The 22,662-nt window shown below is 38.9% G+C and overlaps 1 protein-coding gene and 1 pseudogene across 3 annotated transcripts in view; both read right to left on the bottom strand.

The window, feature by feature from the left end:
- Positions 1 to 691: 691 nt before the first annotated feature.
- Positions 692 to 1,173, bottom strand: LOC122738787 (annotated as a pseudogene).
- Positions 1,174 to 8,786: 7,613 nt separating this feature from the next.
- WAPL (WAPL cohesin release factor) overlaps positions 8,787 to 22,662 on the bottom strand; it is a 117,914-nt gene continuing 104,038 nt past the window's right edge. For all 3 annotated transcript variants that reach the window (XM_043983809.1, XM_043983810.1, XM_043983811.1), the window contains 9 exons: positions 22,539 to 22,636; positions 21,430 to 21,506; positions 20,229 to 20,404; positions 19,771 to 19,886; positions 19,276 to 19,437; positions 15,104 to 15,311; positions 13,964 to 14,052; positions 11,574 to 11,669; positions 8,787 to 11,217 (listed from right to left, as the gene is read on the bottom strand). In XM_043983809.1, coding sequence (XP_043839744.1) covers positions 11,152 to 11,217; positions 11,574 to 11,669; positions 13,964 to 14,052; positions 15,104 to 15,311; positions 19,276 to 19,437; positions 19,771 to 19,886; positions 20,229 to 20,404; positions 21,430 to 21,506; positions 22,539 to 22,636 — 1,088 coding nt within the window. In that variant the 3' untranslated portion in view covers positions 8,787 to 11,151. The remainder of the gene's footprint in view (positions 11,218 to 11,573; positions 11,670 to 13,963; positions 14,053 to 15,103; positions 15,312 to 19,275; positions 19,438 to 19,770; positions 19,887 to 20,228; positions 20,405 to 21,429; positions 21,507 to 22,538; positions 22,637 to 22,662) is intronic.

Below are 22,662 nucleotides of genomic sequence, written 5' to 3'. Positions count from 1 at the left end.
TTTCTCCCAATTAGGGTCCACGTTGATTCCCCGCCCCCCCCCCATCCCATTCCTTGAAAAGGGGCCCTCTTCATCCATGCTGCCTTGGTCTCTTCTGTATTTGTCACAGTCCCTGAACAGTAACTGCTTTAAAAAAGTGTGCAGAAGAAAATTGAATTCAGCTTCCGAGGGAATGCATGGAGCAGCTTTAACTGGTCCACTCCATTTTTATATGTTTTCTTTTTTTTCTTTTTAATCAGAAAGTGAGCTGAATTAGAGTAAGCGGATCCAGGGAAGAAATCAGATTTGACAGGATAAACTGCCAGCAGGGCTTTGAGATATCAGAAACGTAAATAATATACTGCTGCAGAGACATTATTAGGCTGAATATATTTTTTCTAATGGAGTGGAGATACCTCAGACTCCAAATGGAAAAACTTACTAACTTCTATTATGTCAAGAGGGCTCAATGTTTTCTCTTTGGTAGATTATTGCTTTGGAATAGCCAGCTCCAGGTGTGGCTCTCTTGAGAGGCAGTTAAGAATTCTAGAAAAGCAGTTCAGCTTGCAAGCAGTTTTTCTTTCTCGCTAGCACCTCTAGAAATTAGGCCTATGCTTCTTTTTTAACCAATTTCCCCGTGCTTAGGTTTGGGTTTTGGAAGGAGACAATCATGGCCCCCTCCTTTTTTTCCCCAAGAAATTGTAAACAAAGTTTAATATGGTCTCATGCACACTGAGGGAGGTGGTAGCCGATTTGGAGGAGTAATTGCTATATCCAAACAATCTCCTATTTGGAACTTCTGGGATTGAAGGTCATGGAGTCATCAGTTCCCTTTCTGCTGGACATTGTATTGCCAATCTCTTTCACTCTATAACCACGTCTTTTAAGATCCGTAAAAACAATAGCAAAATTGAAGTGTGTACTCTTCGTTCGAGATTCTGGATAGACCTCTTTCTCTAGGTTCAAGGGTGTATCCACCCAGGTATAGATCTGCAGCTCGCTGGAAGGCACGTTTTCTTGGGAGAACTCTTCCACTTGGTGGTGTCGGGCCGTTATTGGTGGTGAAGACCCACAGGAGCAGTAGGCACGTCTTCTCCTGGTCAATGGGCTTCTTATTAATTTCCACTCCACTGCTATCTTCCTCCTTCGGCCTCCTAGATGCTCACTGTGACCTCTGACCCTAGCCAGGAGCATGAATCAATCATGGCCCTTTTTTTTTTTAATTTTTGGGGTGGGGCAATGAGGGTTAAGTGACTTGCCCAGGGTCATACAGCTAGTTAAGTGTCAAGTGTCTGAGGTCGGATTTGAACTCAGGTCCTCCTGAATCCAGGGCCAGTGCTTTATCCACTGTGCCACCTAGCTGGCCCCCAGATCATGGCCCTTTTTAAGGGGTCTCAGGCCTGATTAGGAAAAGGCAGCATGTTAGTGGCATATAAAGATCTTTTTTTTTTCTATTTTAAAGATTAATTTCTCCTAGTAGTGGAGACCGGTTTTCTTCCTAATTAACATCAAGGAAGATCCTAATATGGGATCATATTCCATGTGATGGATCTGTGATCTTATTACAGCACTGTAGCTTTTTGTGCTTAGCACAAGAGGGAGGGAGGGAGGGAGGGAGGGAGGGAGGGAGGAAGGAAGGAAGGAAGGAAGGAAGGAAGGAAGGAAGGAAGGAAGGAACGGAGGGAAGGAAGGAACGGAGGGAGGGAGGAATAGTCTTCAGTCTAGAGTTTCTAAAATCAGCAGTTGTAAAAGCCACTGTGGGCTTCCAAGAACCCCAAGGAGGCACACAGAGGCCCTTTCTGCAGTGGGGATGCCTGGGACCTGGAGCCTAATGGCAATGGGACAGGTATCCCAGGCCCTGGGGACCAACACTAGCTTCACCTGCTGCTTCCATTACTCCTCCTCCTCCTCCTCCTCTCCCCTCTCCTTCCCCCCTCCCCTGACCCCTCTTCTTCCTCCTCCTCCTCCAGATTTGGAAATAAGGAAGAGATGAATCTGCTGTCAGTGGTCATCCTGTAGACTTGGGCCCTTCTATGGACCCTCTTCCAGATTCTCTGGGATGCTGTTACTTGGCTTCCCTCCTTTTTCCCACCCTCAGGAGGCCCCTGCTCCAAACTGGAGATTTGAGGCCACTGAAGCTGGGGGAGGAAAAAACCAACTAGACATTTTCCCATTTGGCTTTATTGCTAAATCTTATGGCCTTTTCTCTGCCTTCCTCCTCCTTGGTCTCTGAGCAGCATGTGGCACCCACCGGTGTTGACCTTGGCCTCTCTTTTTTTCCTGACAATGCTGTCGTGCCCTTCCTCAGTCTCCTTTGCCACCTGTGATTTGGCCCCTAATCATGGGAATCTCCCAGGCCCTGTCACGGACCTAGATCTTTTCCCATGAGTTCAATGATCACATGTATGCAAATTGTTGTTTGTCCTTCATTCTCAAAGAGAATCATGACATCAGGGTGATGATGTTATGACTTGCACTGAATTGAAGATAACCTTCAGAGGTGTGTGTGTGTGTGTGTGTGTGTGTGTGTACCCTAACTAGTCCCAGGTCATCAGCTGTCTATTTGATATTTCCAGTGAATATCCTATAGATATCACAAACTCAGATTGTCCCAAAACAAGTTATCTTTCCCCCAAACCCAGTTTTCTTCATCTCCCTATTCCTACTGAAATTTCTACCATTTTTCTAGTCGCCCAGGGTCCCAACCTTTAGTTATTCATGACTCTCTGCCTATCTCTGTGCCTCTCCCTTTTGTTTCTATCTGTGTCTGTTCACCCACATCCAATCAGTTTCCAAGTGTTGTCAATTCTGCTTCCCATTAACCTCCCTCATCTGCCCTTTCCCTACTCACTCAGCCAGCAGCTCGCCTTCAGTTCCTCATCAACCCCAGTGGCTCCCTATTGTCTTTAGGATACAATTGTTTGGAATTTGAAGCCCTTCAAAACCTGTCTCAAGCCTGTGTCTAGGCTCATTCATAATTCCCCTACATGATAAGTACTAGACTGTTCAGCCAAACTGGACATATCATAAATGATACTCCAACTCTGTGCCTTTGCCTTGGATTGGGCCAGCCCTCATTCCTGAAATGCATTCCCTCCTTGCTTCCATATCTTTGAATTTCTTTAAAGCTCAACACAATAGTCAGTAGTCAATAAACATTTATTAAACATATGAAAAAAAGAACGTGAGTCTCTGCCTTGAAGGAACTTTTAATCTAATGGAGGAAGCACCCAAAAGAAAACTGAAGAGAGTCCAAAATGCATGAAGTCCAAAATGAATTTGGCATTACAGTCTGGTGGGAGGTGAAGAGATTTGTCTTGTGCAGACAGTCAAAAGGACCTGAGTTCAAATCCAGCCTCAGAAGCATACTAAACTGTGTGGCCCTGGGAAAGTCACCTAACCTGTTTGCCTTGGTTTCCTCGGCTGTAAAATGAAAATGATAGCAAGAGGACCCACCTTGCAGGGTTGTTAGGATCAAGTGAAATAATGTTTGTAAAAAGACTCCACAACACTTCTGGTACATAGTAGGCTTGTGCCCCCTACCTTAGGCGAATGTTGAGTTCATAAATCCACTCTCCAATCAAGGGAGCAGAGTAATGATAAGGTGTGGGTACCAGGGCTGATTCAGTCTTGGAGGATAATGAGGTTCCTGGGGGTGTGGTAGAGAAATCAAAGTCCCACATGAGTATAGCCAGGTGGGAAACACCCCAAGTTCCACATACTGGTGACACCTTCTCTGATGCCCCCATCCCCTTAGTTGTCTCCCAAGTAGAGTGTAAGCTTCTGGAAGGCTGGCATAACTTTAACATGTTCATGTCTCCAACACCTCACAGAGCAGTAGGCTTTTCATACTTGTTTACCAAGTACATAAAAAGTTCTGCAAAAAAAAATTCTATTAAAAATTTTCAGTTTCTAGGAAACATGGTTTTGAAAGAAGTGACCTGAAAACCAGCCACATGGCAAGTTTAGGACTTCCTCCTTCTACATGACTCCACAGACTCTTACAGAAGTGCCCATGGGTCCACTTATTGCTTCCCCTTACCAACAACACGGGCATTGCTATTTGCTGAGGAATGGAGGGTGAAGGTTGCACCACAATGTGTTCAGTTCCTCTAAAATCCGAGGCTACACATACACAACCATGGCAGATCTGTAACTTCCTATGGCTACACCCATCTCCAATGTGAATCTCGGGTCTTCTACGACTTGGCAGAGGGTTCCATGGGTTACAAAATGGTAAAACTCCTGGTGATGGGCCTCTCCAAACTTAGGTCTCTCAACTGGCCTTTCAGATTGGAATAATGCACAGGCCCAAGACTGAACATAGGGCCAGAGGGCTTATGGACCTAAGACCATTCAAAACTCCACATTTAATAGATGAGGAACTTTAAGGCCCATGGAAGTTAGGGGATGACTTACCCCACGATCATACAGAAAATGTCAGGGGCAGAATTAGAACCCAGGTCTCTCTACCTACAGAGTCAATACATTTTACGCAAAATGCCATCTGAGAGTAAGGCTGGCAATGCTACTCTTTCCAATGAAGTACTGCTGGAAGTGACCTTAGAGATCAGTCAAGTCCATTCATGTTATAGATGAGGCCCAGAGATATGAAGTGGCCTGCCCAGGATATATGCTCTGGTTTAGGTCAGGCAACCAGCAAGAATTGATCACATTTCCTATGTCCCAGGTATTGTGCTAAGCATTTGAAATACCAACAGTGGGACTTGGGCCTCTTTCTTAGTCCACACAAGTCAAGGCTTTGCGGGACAGCTACAAAGGGGCACCACCCCTGAGGTTTTCCTAATGCTATTGGTTCAAGTCTACTTTTTGGCATGTTTTCAAACCCCGCCCCCCATATCAATCATTCAGTGCCAGTATTTCCTCAATGTCACAAATAACAATCACCCCAGTATCATGAATGAATATCAACTGACATTTTTTAAAATAGCAAAAATAAAAGTATGAATATGCCCATTCTCTTCCCAACCAAGCATACTCTTACCTCTACCTCTCTGGATCCTGAGAGTGACCTCAAGTTTAAAGTGATTGTCAATCAGCCAACAAGCATTTACTAAATGCTTGCTTCACACCAGACGTTATGCTAAGCTCTAGGGATACAAAGACAAGCAAAAAGAAAGATGGTCTCTGCCCTCAAGTAGCTTCCAGTTTAGTTGGGGAAGACTAGACATAAACGGAAGTTGAAGGTACTGAGGTGAGGGAATGGTAGAAGTCCTGCAGAGTCAGCCTTGACAAGAAAATGGTTACTATAAAGTATTCACCCCACCGAGTTACTGCCAAATGTGGCAGAGCTGGGCGATGAAGAGTCGGTCCCCCTCCTCTATCTAGGACAAGACATCTAAGCTACCTCAGAGTCAGGAAGACTTGATTCAAGTCCCCTTCTGCCCCACATTGGCAATATGGTAATAGTGTACAGATCACTGGGCTTAGAGTCAGGAAGACCTGAGTTCAAATCTGGCTTCTGACACTTCCTAGCCAGGTGACCCTGGGCAAGTGGCTTAACTTGTTTGCTTGTTTCCTAAACTGTAAAAGGGTGATAACAAAAGCCCCTAACCATGGCGGACTCCAAGGCCCTGTTGTGGGCCCTCATCTTTTCCCTCTCTACAATCTTTCTCTTGATGACATCATCAGTTCCCGAGTTCAATTATCATATGTATGCAGATTGTTGCTCGTCCTTATTTTATTTTTTTATTTTTTGGTGGGGCAATTGGGGTTAAGTGACTGGCCCAAGGTCACACAGCTAGTAAGTGTCAAGTGTCTGAGGCCAGATTTGAACTCAGGTACCCCTGAATCCAGGGTCGGTGCTTTATCCACTGCACCACCTAGCTGCCCCTCTTCCTTAATTCTCTAAAAGGACCATGACATCAGGGTGATGTCATGACTTGCAGTGATTTGGATTTAATACCATCCAATCCAATAGGGCATTTACTGAGCAACTATGGTGTGTAAGGCACTGTGTTATATAGTCTGGAAATAAAGATTAAACTAAGAATCACCTGCCTTCAACAACTTTATATTCCACTGGGGAATGCAGCATGTAGACATATAACTCCATACACAGTAAATGTGAGAGCACTAATAACTAAAGGGATGAAGAAAGGCTTCCCACAAGAGGTGGCACAAGAGTTGAGCCTTGAAGGAAGCTAGGAATTTCAACAAGCAAAAGTAAGAGGGGAGTAGTTGGGACAGTCTGAGGGCCAAAAGATGGGGTGCTGAAACAGGAAATGGCAAGTTAGGTAAGCATGGCTGGAAAATGGGAGTGCCATCAGTGACCTGCAGCAAAATTGGAAGGGCTGGATTCAAAAGGGGCTTCAATGTCAAGCTGGGAAGGCTTCCCACAGCTCATGTGCCCTCCCTCCCCAAACTATCATTTATTTCGAATATACTTGTATATGCAACGACCCCCTCACTAGAATGTAAACCCCTTGAAAGCAAAGACTGTTCTTTTGTCTTTGTCCCCCCAACAACTGGCACATAGCAGGTAACTAACCAAAGTTTGCCGATTGATATTTTATTGCCTCTTTGTATATACAACATTCTATTCTCTCTCCTGTCTGTGCCTTCACTATCCCTCCTCTAACCCTTAGGAGAAATGGGTTTTAGAGTAGGAACAATGGGGAACAAAAGTAAGTTAATTAGGAGAGGACAAGAATATTGCCAGCAGCACAGAGGGCCCAGGTGAAATTAGGTAATAGAATTGTGAGGGATTCAGTTGTGACAGAGATTTGTGACTTCTGGTTGGAAAGCTAGTGATAAATAAAAAAGTGGTATGGGATTTGAGCATTTAGGACAGTGTGCCTAATTTAATTGGTTAACTCTAAGCCCAAGACTGACTGAGAGGAGAAGAAAATGAAAAGGAAGTGATAGCTCAGGAGAACTATGGGGATGTTGAGACTGGAAGTCAAGGTGACGTTAACAGGTTAAAGACGGGTAGAGCAGAGAGAACTTCAGAGTTCCAAGGCCGAGAAGTGGAATACTTGTGACTAAGGAGTATTGCCATCACAAAGTGTGGCCAAGAGAAGGTACAAGTAAAGATGAAGAAATTGAGGCCTGAGTTAAGTAACTTGCCCAAGGTCACCTACATAGGGAGTAACTACTAGGTGCTCTAATCACAAACAGTAGGCTCTTTAATTTTTGTGTCATAACTTGGATCATTTAAAAAATCTATGAACCCCTTTTTCAGAAATTTTAAAAACACATCAAATACATAAGAATCCAAAGAAAACCAATTAAACTGAAATGTAGTTATAAAAGGACCATCACCCACTCCAAGCAAGAACTCTACACCACTGTCTCAGTATATCCCCCACCCTTTTAAAGAAGAATGATCAGACACTCGACACTTTCTAGCTGTGTGATCCTGAGCAAGTCACTTAACCCCAACTGCCTCACCATAAACACATTGCAAAAAATATATAACAAAATAAAGAAGAATGAACTAAAAATCACAATTCTGGTTACTACTTGTGAACTTGTTTCATTTGGAGAATGCCTTCTATGTTTCCTCCTGGTGTAAGGCAGCATGGTGTAACAGATAGGACTGGCCCCAGGCCTCAGTCTGACCACAACTGTATGGGGATCTAGTCTCCATCCATCTCTTCCTACCAAACAATGCCTCAATGACATCCTGACTGGTTCCTGGAAAGCAATTTGGAATTACACTAAAATGGCCAGCCTCTGACCAGTTATCCTGCTGCCCTAACCCTAACCCCAAGAAAACCAGGAGCTATCTATTATAGCAAAATGTTTTGTACTAGGTAAGAACGGGATGCCCACTAATGGGGAGAAGCTAAACTGTGGTTCATTTATGGAATAATAATATGATGAACATCAAGAATTTAGAAGCACAGGAGGGCTTAAAGCTATCCATAAAAAGTAAATAAATGTTCATCGAACATAGCAACTACAGACTAGCAAAATAGGTGGTTATCATCTCTGGGGTCAAGTTACTCTTTTAAGAAAGACACCCGGGATAGTTACTTATCTCTAAGTAAAATGCAATCCACTGTCAGAGAAACCTTGAGTTGTGTGTCTGAAATACAAGTTACTAAGCCTGTTTCTGCATCTTCAAGATGGGTATAATGATACATCATACACCTGAGGAGACTTGAGGAAATTATTTTGAAACTTTCAAGAGCTGTATAAATTTGAATCATGAGAGCAGAAAAACTGCCAGAGAAAGGCATGCTGCAAGAAGTGACAGACAAGAGCAAAGACAGAATAACTAAACAGCACACATCATCTCTATTAAAACAGCCACCTGGAAAACAAATCTTGAAGGCCATTACAAATATCTGCTATCTAGGTTTTGATCGCTCCTTAAAAAAAAAAAAAAAAAAAAAGCCTTGGGGGCAGCTAGGTGGCTCAGTGGATAAAGCACTGGCCCTGGATTCAGGAGGACCTGAGTTCAGATCCGTCCTCAGGCTCTTGACACTTACTAGCTATGTAACCCTGGGCAAGTCACTTAACCCCCATTGCCCGCAAAAACCAACCAAAAAAACAACAACAACAACAACAACAACAAAAACAGATATAAAGGAAGTTAAAAAAAAAAGCCTTAATAATTATGCTCAAAATATATTTTAAAAGGAGAGAAATGAAAAAAAAAAGCATTTTAGGAAAAATTCTCTCTGAAATGATTAAAATACAAAATTTTTGCATGAGGAGAAAGGAAAGAATGAGAACATTATTTTTCTTGACAGCCTGTTATACATAAACAAAATGTTCAAACCTTTTTAAAAAAAATACTACAGATACAGACATTAAGGAGCACATATATATATATATATATTGAAAGTAGCAATTTTATTTGAGTTAAAATTATTTACAAAAACCCAAAGACATACTTCATGAAACTGGTACAAACTATTTTTTTCCTGCCGTTGGCTTTTGCTCCAAAGATCACAGCTGAGAAATACTGTATAAAATAAAAATAGGATTGGATTCAGAAAAGTATCTACTGTTCTAATTTCCAATTGATAGTATTTACAGAAATATTTACAATGGAAAAAAAGTTACTTTAAAACTTTAGTTAATTTGCAAGTCAGCCTCAAGGACCCTTGAATGCAGAGTTCTCTGAGGGTTCCAAACACACAAACGCACTGCAGTTCAAAGGTGACCACTTCGCCCTACTCCCCCCATCCAATTCTGCATCTCTATCAGTGCTTGACAATTGGTTATTATAAAAAAAACAAAACAAAAACTGTTAAACACTGAGGTAAATCAATTCCCATTCAAAACGATTACCAGTGTAACAGAGAAATGGAGTTAGCCCTGATTTTCTTCATTACTTCTAACTTGTTCATTATTCCTTACCATCTGCCACTAGTCACTTTAGCCTACATCAGTTTTCTGAAATCCAAAGATCAATGAAAAACATTATTCTAAAATTAATCAAACAAAAGAGACAAAATATATCTAGCTGATTTATCTGCGAACATCATTTACTCATATACATATTTTAAACCAAATTGTTCTCCATTTTTTATACCCAGGGCAAACATGACCTAATTTTTTTCAAAGTTACACTGGCATGTGTTCTTAGATGAGAAAAGGGAGGAAAAAGAAGAAACAAGCAAAACAGGATTTGCCTCTAATCAGTTACTTCCTTATAGAATCCCCAACAATCTGCATTATCAAAAATAGGAAGACATAGAAGGCAGCCACTGTATTAAAAATAATTACAGCTGGCACTGATACAAGAGCAGAGATTTGTAACTTTATACAAGGAAATAACAAAGTCTAAACAGTAAAAGATTAGACTTTCAGCTATTTTCCCCAATACACACCGAACTCATATTTTTTATGGCTTCAAGTTTTATAAATCCAATGAAGAAACATGATATAATTACCTATACAGGTATTTAAAAAATGTTGATGAAATAGATCTCTGGAAAGCCTGCAAATATTTGAGACCAGCTTAATTGAAAAGAAAAGTTACCAAGCTTTATTGGTCTGAATTATAATAATGAAAGCAAGAAATCACTGCTGTGTTCAAAACTGAAATATGTAAAATGCATTTTCTGAGACTTTGTGTTCGATGAAAGTATTCAAACATGCTTTGCTATGAATTAGACTTTGGACAAAAGATCTTCTCTAAATCAGCAATTTAAGGCTTTATGTTTATGCATTTGATTTTGCCATTCTATAGAAGAATATACTAATAGAAATGTTATCTGGAAACATGAATTCCACATTGGTGTTTTAGCTTCTTTATATCTACTGTACTGCGCATTATAAAATATATCTAGAGTCCGCCCTTGAAACAGAACAGTGTTTCAAAGATATTTTTTTAACCTATAATTAAGTGTAAACTACCCTGGGACTGGTATTTCATTTTATCCTCAACAGGGCACAATATTTAGAGTTACTGCATTTTCATATAATATTCCCTTTCAAACTGTTGGATTGCTTATTTTCTTGCATGCTGTCTAGAACTATGAAATTTTATGGTATGTAATTTTCTATGGTTTAGGATGGTTTTAGAAATGAAAAATAGTCCAACAACTTGAACCTGGTCAAGAGTAAAAAAATAAACTATCCAATTCTTGCCTCTTTGGATTCCAACAAATTTTAAATATAGACAGTAGTTAAAAATCACAAAATTACATAAAAGCTTTATTTTATGATTTTGGATTCATTCAACAAAAAAGCAAAAGCAAATGAGACCCAAGAAAGGAGCTATGCTGCTGTCTAGAATGTACTTTGAACACCTGTCTGATAGCTCAGTAGCAAAGCTGCTTTTGCACCTGGCTGGCATGACAACAGTGGCTCAACATACACAGCAGTTGCATTATCAGCAGCAAGTTTTCTCCCCTTTACACTTGCCAGGACAAAGCAAGAAAAGAAGGGGAGGCAAGGGTAAATCCTGCCAAAATATGGACTTTTAAATACTGCACTACATCATTAACAGTCTGAATTTTTTGATCAGAACCTTTCCCCCCTCATTTTTGATAGTTGCAGATTGATGTAGTAACTGTCATTTAGCAAATGCAGAATGCATGATTAAGAGACCAGGTAGTAGCTTTAAAATCCGAACACGAATGACACAGATGAATGCTCTTGGTGTATCTTCAAGGACTTCTTTCATGACTTTCTTTTGTCCAAGGGTGGCTCCAGCAGGTGTGAGTGCCCGCAGTGGAAATGAAGGATCTAGCAGTGTTCCAAGTATTCAATCACCCTAGAGATAGATTTCTGGCCTGTGGTTCCAACAGCACACTGTGGGCAAGAAAGTAACAGAAATCAAAGATCTGAATTAAAGTAATCATAAAAAGTTTTAGTTTCTTGCATGTTTATTGTACTGAAAACTATATTGAAAACAGCAAGGCCAAACTCAAAACAATACTTTGATGAGAAAAATTAATATTCTAAGGGGCAGAGTTCCATAATTCCACAAGATGAAAAATTCAACCAGTACATAACATAAGTCTAAAAGAAAGGATAATTACTTTATCTTTCCCCCTAATTCCCCATGATAGCCCTCAGTATTTTAGTCTGTACTGACAAATTAAGTATTAAAAAGTCCATAAGGTGCTAAGAAAGAGAAAAAACATACTTTTAAACATGTTACTTACGGTAAGATTCATGAAACTGAGAAATTTTTTGAGCATTTCGGTCATTATTGAAAAGTCCCCTTCAGGTAAGTACCCCCTTACAGTAGTCACATTGATCTGCAGAAACATTTCAATGTGAGAAATATTTACAAGTATCTGCACATACATTTCAAAATTACCTTAAAAACCTATTTAGTCAGCTTAAGATTTCTGGGAAATGGAAAATAGCCCCCAAAAGGAAGATCGTTTCCTAAGTAACCAATACTACACTGGGATGTGGAACTAGGAATTAGGAAGCACCTAACCTTAAAGTCTTAATGCTGTAAAATATTACATTTAGTTACAATGAGTGCTCTGAGAGTTAGGATGATTATTAGCCAGCTTCCCAAAATCTGACAAGGTCAGAATAGAGGTGTGAAGGTTTGAGGTCACAGGAAGACTCCCTTCTCTGGCTCTGTGCCTGAAATTTTGACTTGTTCTTTTTTCTATAATTAAGATAGGGTCTTAAAATTACATGAAGGGGCTTGGTTAAGAGGTGAAAGAGAAATGTCAATACCTAAGAAGACCTTGAATTTCTTCCAATTTTGTATCCCTAGCATTATGCACAGTTCCTGGCATGTTACTGTTGTTCAATTGTTTCTAACTCTTCATGACCCCATCTGGGGTTTTCTTGGCAAAGATACCGAAGTGATTTGCAATGTCCTTTTCCCACTAATTCTATAATTGAGGAAACAGAGCAGGCAAAAGTGAAGTACCTTGGCCAGCTAATAAATGTGTAAGGTTGGATATGAACCCAGGTCTTCCTGATTCCAAGCTCAGTGCTCTAGCCACTGTACCACCTAGCTGCCTGTCTTATACTGGCATTTAATAAATGTCAGTTGTTTGGCAAAAATCCCAAACATTCCTGTGTTCATCCAACATGTACTGTATCGCCATGCAATTCTTCTGTTCATCTCTTGCTTGGGATATCTGATAATGCTTCTACAGTCTTCTCCTTAAGGCTCCCAAACCTTTTGCCAACATCAAACTAATGACCTCTTAATTCCCTGGAGAGAGGTTATATAATTCAATAAACACCGAGTGCCTAATCATCAAGAGATACAAAAAGAAATAAGCTGAGGAATTCTTCCCCATGATTTTGCAGAGATGATATTCCCATTTAAAATAATTAGATCAATAGTGGACATCAAGAATAATTACCAGGCTATAGGCTCGAGTTTTTAGGTAATATTTTACTAAAGGAGCTGGGGTATAAGTTGGGCCAGAGCTTGGAAAGGCAAGAAGGAAAAAATTCCAATAGGGAGGGGAGAACAGTAATCAAAGCAGAACTGGCTTTAGCAGGATAATTCATGCTCAGGAAGAGTGAGAGAATATCAAGAAAAAAGGGCAGGATAAAGGGACCTCCAATACTAGGCAAAGCAATTGTCAAGTTTGTTCTGTAAGCAAGGAGGCTTCATGGAGAGATACTGAGAGGCAGGTCATCATATTACACTACTACTCCAAAAGGGATGAGAGCTAGGAAAAACAAAAAAGGGAAACCAAAAGGCTACCATTGCAGTAATTCAGATGTGAGGTGATAAGAATATGGCCCAGTGAGGTCGGCAGTGCATACAGAAAGGAACCAAAGGGTACAAAAGGTAAAAATATGACTTGATGGTTGTGAATGAGAACTGGAACTCAAAAGGATAACTCTTAAAAGATTTATACCATAGTCAACTAGGAAAATCAGATCCATACAAACAATATTTTCTCTCCAATTATGGAAGAGAATATTGCATTTTCTGTTCTAAAACTTCCTGCTTGGGCTCTGGATTCAAATCCTTTTTGACTTTCAAGTATAGTCTTTGCCAAAATTTGGGACATATTTAAAAAACAAAATAAGCCAAACACATTCTCCTTCATCCCAGCTTCTGCCCTACACCAATCAGGAAAAACTGGACTTAACTCAAACTGATTATCAGCTGTCAGTGAACAGAGAGTCAGCACTGAGTGAAGAAGATCTGGGTTCAAGTATCACTTTCAATATAAAGCAGCTAGGTTTTTCTTGAGTCATTTCACATACTATATGATTCTAAAACCTCCTTGACTTGCTTTCCAATCCTTTTTTATCTTCCACACGATGCTTCATACTCTATGGATAAATGATTTACTTTGTTAATTAGTGCTCAACAATCTCCTTTTACAAGATTGTGCACTGATAGGAGAATGTATGCCTACAAAGAATGGAGACTCAAACTGTTTTGATAAAAATATGAAAGTAACACACAAACTAAATTATCTTTTGTCTTTTCTGTGTCACAATGAAACGGAAAGAAAAAAAAAGGGACTGAACTTATATAAAATGCATAAAATTGCCAGTCCACAAAAATTTTATATAGTTCTATAAAGTTAAATTCAACTGTGTAACTTACTGGACTCTCCTGGCAGAGACAACCAAGAAGCAGTGCTGTATATGAGGCCACAATGCAGTCTTCCATATGCTTACCAGCATGCTGAAGGGCTGAAAATTAAGTAATTAAAGTTAATTTGACAAAACAATATCTTGTGGGTTTTTTTTTTTGAGGTCTTTGTGTTTCTAAAAAAACCTTATTTTATTATTACAGTACCTAAGTATCTTCCCAATCACAATTACAAAAACTGTTTTATGCCTAAAAGTCAAAGAAAGGACCTATATATTTTGTACATCACTTAAAAAGGAGGCGTGCAGGTGAGGAGAGACACATAACCCCCTATAAATGCATGGCCTTGAGTAATAGAATCTAAGATAATTAGGCCAGAAATTATCTCCATATTTTGTTAGTGGTTATTTCACTGCCCCTTGAGTAGATGATGAGAATGGATCTTATTTCAAAATAAGGGTAGAGGAAACCACAATGAAAGGATCAGATTTTTAGACCTAGCAGAAACTTTAGAGATTATTTAGTAATCAAATCCCTTCATTTTATTAAAAAAAAGGCCCAGGAGACAGACTGGAACTTAACCTTACCTAAAAGAACAGAAATGTTCTCTTAAAAAAAAAAGGAAAAAGAAAACAAGGTGAAGCGAATGCTTGAAACTTCAATGCTGCAATACCAAGTTTGTTATATTAACTCCAAATTGTTATCAGAAAAAACATGACACACTCTCAACAGGTGGGAGCAGCTAGGTGGTACACTGGCCCTGGATTCAGGAGGACCTGAGTTCAAATTTGACCTCAGACACTTAACTCTTACTAGCTGTGTGACCCTGGGCAAGTCACTTAACCCCAACTGCCTCACCAAAAAAAAAAAAAAAAAGAGAGAGAGAGAGAGAGAAAGATTCTCAACATGTAACCTAGATAGAAGCAAGTCATCTTAATCTTAGCCTTAATTTCCCTAATTGTGAAAAATGTGGGGGTATGATCTGCCATGTCCTATGCCACAAAGTTGTTGTAAATATCAAGTATGCTGCTAGACCTAAAACTGTAGCATAAACTGTAAAGCTCTATGTAAATGCGTGGGAATATTTAGTTGAACAGACAATCCAGTTTCAAAATGAAAGCGGTTGCCTGTTTCTCAGAACGTCACACCAACCTTTGTTGAGGTCAAGTTCTTCATCATCCTCTTCCTTTTTATCTTTTTCTTCAGAACCGTCGGTCTTTTCAGCAGACACCCACTGTATCTCTCCACTTGTTTCTTGCCATTCTCCACTTTTGTCATGTTGAGCAGTGGGAGCTTCCTTGATCAGTTCATCTGTCTGACTTTCGGCCAACTGGGCGGCACGTTCACGCTCTAGAAACAACTAATTAAAATAGTTTGGCAAACAGTCAAAAACAGGCCACACTTAACAGCACAGAGGTACACAAGCATCGAAAGGATGATGCTCAGTGGTGAAAAGAGGAGGATGATACTGATACCTTCCTTTGCCTTTCTGCTACAGAACATCAGGGCAAAACAAAACACAGCCTGTCCAATAAATAGTATATCATCTACCATACCACAACACTCATCTGTTCTCAGTCACTTTTTTTACATGCTATTTTCGAAAACCAAGGGATTTTTGTTGTTGCAATTCTGAAAGGTCACAATAACTAAAACAGGGTAAGATCAATTAGAATTTTGAAGAGGTGGCATGATAGGCATTTGAAAAGCCTAGACTTGATGAAATACATGGGGCAGAATTCACATCAAATTTTTTTTTTTTTGGTGAGGCAATTGGGGTAAAGTGACTTGCCTAGGGTCACACAGCTAGTATTAAGTGTCTGCGGCCAAGTTTGAACTCAGGTCCTCCTGACTCCAGGGCCGGTGCTCTATCCACTGCGCCACCTAGCTGCCCCAGCATGGCTTCTTTATTAGGAAATCATTCTTGACAAAGTTACTAGAATTTTTTTTTGAGGGAATAAACAAGCAAACAAGGAAAAAACCAATGGATGTCAATTTATTTAGGTGTTCCCCATACCAAAGGTTAGTTTATACAAATACAAGGATCACTGATGGGTCTTAAAAAGTGGTTTTTGTTATCGTTTTAATTAACAGAGAACTGGTGTAAATGGTGTAAAGACAGGAAAAAAAGGGGTAAGGAGCTTTAAGGAGAAACATTAGGTAGTCCTAGGTATCAATCTCATTCGTATTTTTATCAATGGCTTGGAAAAAGAAGTACGCAATGAAAAATTCATCTAGGGTTAGAAGACAAATCACAGTAATATCTTAGAAGAAACTGTGAGCACGCAGAAAAACAGACAAATTTCCATGTGACCAAGTATAAAGTAATGTGCTTAGGGAGTGGTTGGGGACAAGCCCCAATTATTTATGGATGATGGTTCCTGAGCTATCACTTAGGGAAAGAAACGAGAAATTGTTTTAGTTTTTAAGGTAATTCCAATACTTCTGATGCCAAAACAGTCAAAAGGAAACTAAAAGAGTACTAGAAACAAGAAGAGCAAAAAAGCAGTACCCTATAGCCTAAACTTGTATACGTGGATTTACTGATACTACAAGCCGTTCTGGTCATCAAATCTTAAAAAGTAACAGAACTAGAAACGTTAAAATCAAGTAAACTAACCAAAGGATGGGATTAGTTTCCACGTGAGAAATTTCGACTAAGGAAATTATAATACCTCAAACTGAAAAGACAAATAGTTTATAAATCCAGGAAGAATTTGCAGAGGGAAAAAAAAGACATGTTTAGATTAATTCATAGCAAAAGCAAAAGATTAAGTAGGGGAGTATAGGGAGATTTGAAATAAGTTCCATGGTGTTTATGACAAAAATGAATAACTGGGGAAGCTAGATGGCGCAGTGGATAGAGCAGCGGCCCTGGACTCAGGAGTACCTGAGTTCAAATCCAGCCTCAGACACTTAACAATTACTAGCTGTGTGACCCTGGGCAAGTCACTTAACCCCAATTGCCTCACTTAAAAAAAAAGAATAACTGAGATGGAGAGCCTACTAGTCTAACCTCAAATAGCCGTTGTAAACTAATAGTCACTTGGTAAGATTTAAAACAACAAGACATAGGACCACCTGACATTTCTAAGTTTATATGGCCTCCTATACTGCTAAATGCTTTTACATCCATTACTTCATTAAACCCTCTTAATTCTGTGAAGTAGATAAGGGCAGGAATTATTATGACCATCTGAGATGAGAAAACCCAAGGCTCAAAGTGATTAAATGACTTGCCCAAGGTCATACAGCTTAGTAAGTGGCAGAGATGGCACTTGAACCCAGGTCTTCTGACTCCTAGTCCAGTGCTCTTTCCATACCATGCTGCAACTTGTGAGCCTCATTCAGGGGATCACCTGGGAAGAAATGCCTTGTGGGTATTAAGTCTTGCTGTGTAAATAACACAGGTTAAGTAATACTCTTTGCAATGTTTAGGAAAAGGTCATAAAACGAGTTCATATTTATTCTAAATTTCTTATTTGCATTTTAAAAATTCAGCTTAAGACTCCAGCCTTAAAAGGATAATTTATTAAAAACAGACTCAAAACTTCTGAATGAAATAAGTTTAGACATAAACATGGTATGTCTGGACCATACAGTTAAAGACCACAAATGGCATTTCCTAAAAAGTGGCTGAAGACCACCATGATATTCAAAATGAATGTTAATTTCTTATGAGGTCCAGATCTGACTACTATGATCTATAACAATTTTAAAGTTGAAATCTCATTGTGCTTTATTTCTTATCTGAATTTAGAACAAAATGTTTTGAACCCTGTAGGGGGGAAAAAACCCAACCTCAACAACAACAAGAACACCTTATTAACTTTCAATTTCAACTTTTCTTTGTAAAGGAATGACCTTAAATCACCTTTTGACAAGCCTGGAAGTAATTTTGCATTGTGATATTAACTTTGCCTAGAAAGATCTAAAATTTGACACCTATCGGACTCTGCTACCTATCAGGGAGAAAAAGGACTAAATTTCTGGATTTTGCTTACTACTCTCCTGGGCTATTGGTAAAGGGGGAAACTGCAGAAGAACTTTGTAGAACCTAGCCTGGGAGGTAAAAAAAGGAGTTGGATGTGGACAACTTTAAGAAGTAACCAAATAGGGGCAGCTAGGTGGCACAGTGGATAGAGTACTGGCCCTGGAGTCAGGAGGACCTGAGTTCAAATCTGACCTCAGACACTTAACACTTACTAGCTGTGTGACCCTGGGCAAGTCACTTAACCCCAATTGCCTCACTAAAAAAAAAAAAAAAAAAAAAAAAAAAAGTAGTAACCAAATAAAGTCAGAAGAAAGACTGGAAGTAAGAAGGCCTACTTTCCTGGTAGTTGCACCAGGAAAAACCGATAAGACCTTTCTCATTAAAGTTTTTATTTTATCCTTTAATGCATACAAGCAAAAGCCTAAAGAGATCTAAAGAATAGGTTATGTGCTATTTCCAAGTTGTAAGGCAGGAAAAGGAAGGTCTTTTGTCTTCTCTCAGGTTAAGCTAGGTTAAAAAACATCATACATAATTTAGCCATACTCTTTAAGAGCTAAGTAACAGGTTTTGTAGAGAGAGCAAGTCAAGGTAATTCTATTTCTTCTGTCAGTATCTATCAGAGTACAAAGCATATAGAAGGTATTTAATTATTGTTTACTGTCTTGGGGGAACCATTCAGTCATTAGAGATCATCCACTTCAGAAATAAAAAAAATTAACTGTAAAAATATTGCTTTTTGTATAGAAAGAAAATTATACCAATCCAACATTAATTTCTAGAGCCACTGAAATTTTCTTACTCAATATTGCCTTGTAACCAAAATACACACACACACACCCCCGATACCTATTGAATTTAGAGGTGGAAGGGACCTAAATTCAACCCCCTCATTTTATACATGAGGATTACTGAGAGCCAGAGAGGAAGTATCTTTCCCAAGGTCACAAAGCTAGTGAGTAAGCAGAGCTGAATGTAAGCCAAAGTCATCACACTTTATAGAGGGGGTTATTTCCACTTTACACACCTATTAATAGCCAGCAGGTTGGGACTAGGCCAGAGAGTGAAACTCCTCAATACTGTATTTAACCAATGATATTGTATATTTTGGCCCAAATAGTTATTTCATTTCTAAGAACAGGTCAATTACAAAAAAGGAGCATCTAAAAGTGAAAAAATAAAACAAGACAAATGCATCTAGTTTCTACTCCGCAAAATTCTTAAACATATCACAAATGAAAGAATTAAAGTAGATAGAAGAATTCTATGAAACTAGTCATTGTAGCAGAAGTTACTGATAAGATCTCCTTTGTAGTCTGAAGGTATCACTTACCTGTACTAAAGCCTGAACTGCATGAATTTGTCCAGCTATTGTTAAACTATCATCTCCTTCTCCAGCACAGAAGGAATCAAAAGAACTTGCTGTTTCCATATTGACTAGACAGTGTCGATTCCGGGCACTATATTCTACAAGATTTATCAGCAGACCCAAGCCCTACAAAAATAAAAAGGTTTTCTTTTTAACAAAGAGAAATAAAACTTAGCCTAGGGACTCTTTTATCCTTTAGCCAATTGTAGCACAATCACTATCACAGCTTGGTTCACTGAAACTTTTATCTTTATCAAACCCTAAAATGAGTCACACTTACTAAATTTACATCATTACTTTTTAGGACAAATTTTTAAAAAGTATGTTCAAACTCTAAGAATATCAGTACTGCCTTTCACTGATACAAGGGCTTTTCAAAGGGGAAGTGATTTTTTTTCTTTTGCATCATTTGCAAATGCTTGTTTTCTCCATGTTTTAAAAAATGGAATTTTATCTTACCAGCACTCGGATATCAAATCTTTGTTCTTGAGGTAGGAACTTTGGAACCTGAAGCACACAATTCATTGCTGTGCCAATCAAACCATCTTGTTCACCTGTCTTGGTGCTGCCCCATTCTGAAAGAGTTTTGAAAGCATAAGTTTTTAATCATGTATTCCTTTATGCAAACAACACACCAACATTGCTTAAATGGATATTAAAAATGAGGATGCAACAGCATCTCTACAAATTTTTTTAATGTAATGTTCTTTCTTTCACATTCAAAACACTGAACATGAGACATCAACTTCCTTATGCTAATTCTTGCTTTATCTTCTGAACTGGTTCTGAAAATCCCCTTATTTCTAAAAATGATGAGTAATTAATCTTAAGGAAATTATTGCTTGATTATTCTGTGGTAGATCATCCCTGTGTGTAAGTATACTGCAATTAGGAAGCTTCTAGAAAAGACGACTCACCATTATCATTAGTTAAGTTCAGTAAGACACCGATGATGGCTCTCATGCAGTCCTGTACTGCTTTCCCCACATGGTTAGTTACACTCTGGTCGGGAAGAGGCTTACTGTCAGGTAAACACAGGCTATTTTCTGCACGGTTATATCGCTGTATCAATTCTTCACAATGCTGCAAAGCTCTGAAAAGAAAAACACTAACTCTCATCCAAGTGATTTCACTTTAATGTTCTAAATTTACTTTTATCTTCACATGAACTTCTTTTAAACACAAATATCTATTTCTCCCTATGTGGAACTTTGTGCTTCCCCTTAAATTGAGATACTTTCCCAGAGCCCTGCTAAGGATAATTAAAGTAATGATCCCACCATAGTCTCTGACTCTTCTTTATGGAGGTTCACCAATCGAATCCCTCATTTTCAAGAATTATTTCTTCTTGACCCATCATACTCTATCTCCCACAAGTTCTTTTATACAACCTTACAGATTCAACATCAATTCAAAGGAACTCATGTGACCATAAGCCCTCTCCCAAAAGAATGAAAGCATCCTTTAGCATGACCTCTGTTTCCACATGAGGATACATCTCATTCAGTAGTGAGCACCTTGCAGGAAGCAGTCATCTTACCAAACAGGTCTCTAGGACCATATGCATTTTCTATAAGGCACAGAATTAAACTGGAAGAAAGGATGTTAATGTGTCCTTCTGAGACTCTCTAACCTTTCTTTCCTAACATATTAGATTGTTTCCCAACCCTTCTATTAGGATGGCTTTCCTAAAATGCCTCCTGTTTTCATTCCAGTCCATGTCTTTCTGTCTGCCAGGGAACAGCTGCTCTAGGCATCAAATGAGTGTATAAGACTGGTCACTGAGGATGGCGTTAGAAGGCACCAGGGAGGCTGGTGGTCATCTTTATCTTTAGCAGGGGCCTGACTGAGGGGCAGGTCCTCTTGTACAACACTTGGTTTTGGAAGGCTGGATGTCAGTTCATCGTAGCTTACAAAGCACAGTGAAGGAGTTGAAAGCAGTCTCTTGAATACCTTGTATAGCATTTGGTCTGAATTGCATAAAACTGGGATTCAAGCCCCTCAAGATTTTCTGAATCTGATTACAAGAGAATAAATTACTGAAACAATAAACAAAAACAACACATCCCACAATTTCTCATTTAATAAATTCTGTCTTCTGTTTATTTTAGGACTTACTTTGCTGATGAAACAATAAGCTGTGAATCTTTGTATGCTATCAAGTAGCTTTGATTCTCTGGGTTATGCACTGTTACCTAAATAGGGAAAAATATATTACTTAATAAAGTATTACAGACTTGATTTTGCTGTGCATTTGTCTAGGTGAACCAGAAAAATTTGTTGATACCTACCTTCCCTGACAACAAATGCCAATCTACAGTGCATGTTAAACTATGTTAACGTCATTTGTTAAACTACAGGAATGCAATAAAACAAAGTTCAGCTTAATTCTCCTAAAGCTCATTTAGTAAATTTGAATGTACCTATGACAAGTGAGGTGTTGTGCCTACATTAAGCTTGTTAGAAACTAATCAAGTAAAACCATCGGGAGAATAAATCCCCTCTGGAGAAACCCAAAGTGTTATTCAAACAGACATTGCTTAAGATAGATCACACTGGGCCCATACACAGTAAACTTATATTAATATCACTAATAGTTCAATTTAAACAAGTTATTTTAAAACAACCGTTCTGACCCAGACAAAAGGAGAACCAAACCAAACCAAACCCAAAATACCACTTAGCACATGTGTTCATCAGAACCTCTAAGCCATTTGATTTAATCCCCTAATTTTAGAAACGAGGAAACTAAGATCCAGGGTGAGCATATAACTGGTTCAAGACTCGAAAGGTGTAAACAGCAAGTTGGGGACAGAGCTCACAGACTGACTCCATTAGCTCACATCACATACAGTTGGAAGATAATTAAAATCCCTCCTGGTTTATAGGAGGAAACTGAGGTCTAAAGAGAAGGAACTGCCCAGAGAAGACGAAGGACTGGAGTGGTATTTTAAATTCAAATCCTTTGACTCTAAATACAATGCTCTTTCTAGTTTTAAAAAGAGGATTATGTAGATTGACAATTTTGGGGCCACAACATAACAAAACCTATAGGTTTCTTCATATTAATGCACTGCCAATTAGTTACCTGACTAATTTCTGGAAATAAAACCCTTGTGGCAAAAAGAACTTCTTTAATGAATTCACACATAAAAAGATGTTAAGCACAGTTTATTAAAAGACATTGTCCCCCAAATCTTACCCTAAAATAATCTATTTATACTTACACTCTCTAAAACCCGTAAACATCTTTCTGCTCCCCACAATGAAGCTACCAGTTTCTCTTCATCTTCATCACTACTTAAATGATCCACACATTCTTTTACTATGAAGAAACAGGAAGGAAAAACA

Source organism: Dromiciops gliroides, chromosome 2 (assembly GCF_019393635.1).
Source record: "Dromiciops gliroides isolate mDroGli1 chromosome 2, mDroGli1.pri, whole genome shotgun sequence".
In the NCBI taxonomy this organism is placed as follows: Eukaryota; Metazoa; Chordata; class Mammalia; order Microbiotheria; family Microbiotheriidae; genus Dromiciops; species Dromiciops gliroides.
Note: the sequence above shows the minus strand (reverse complement) of the source record. Positions and strands in the feature narration are given on the sequence as shown.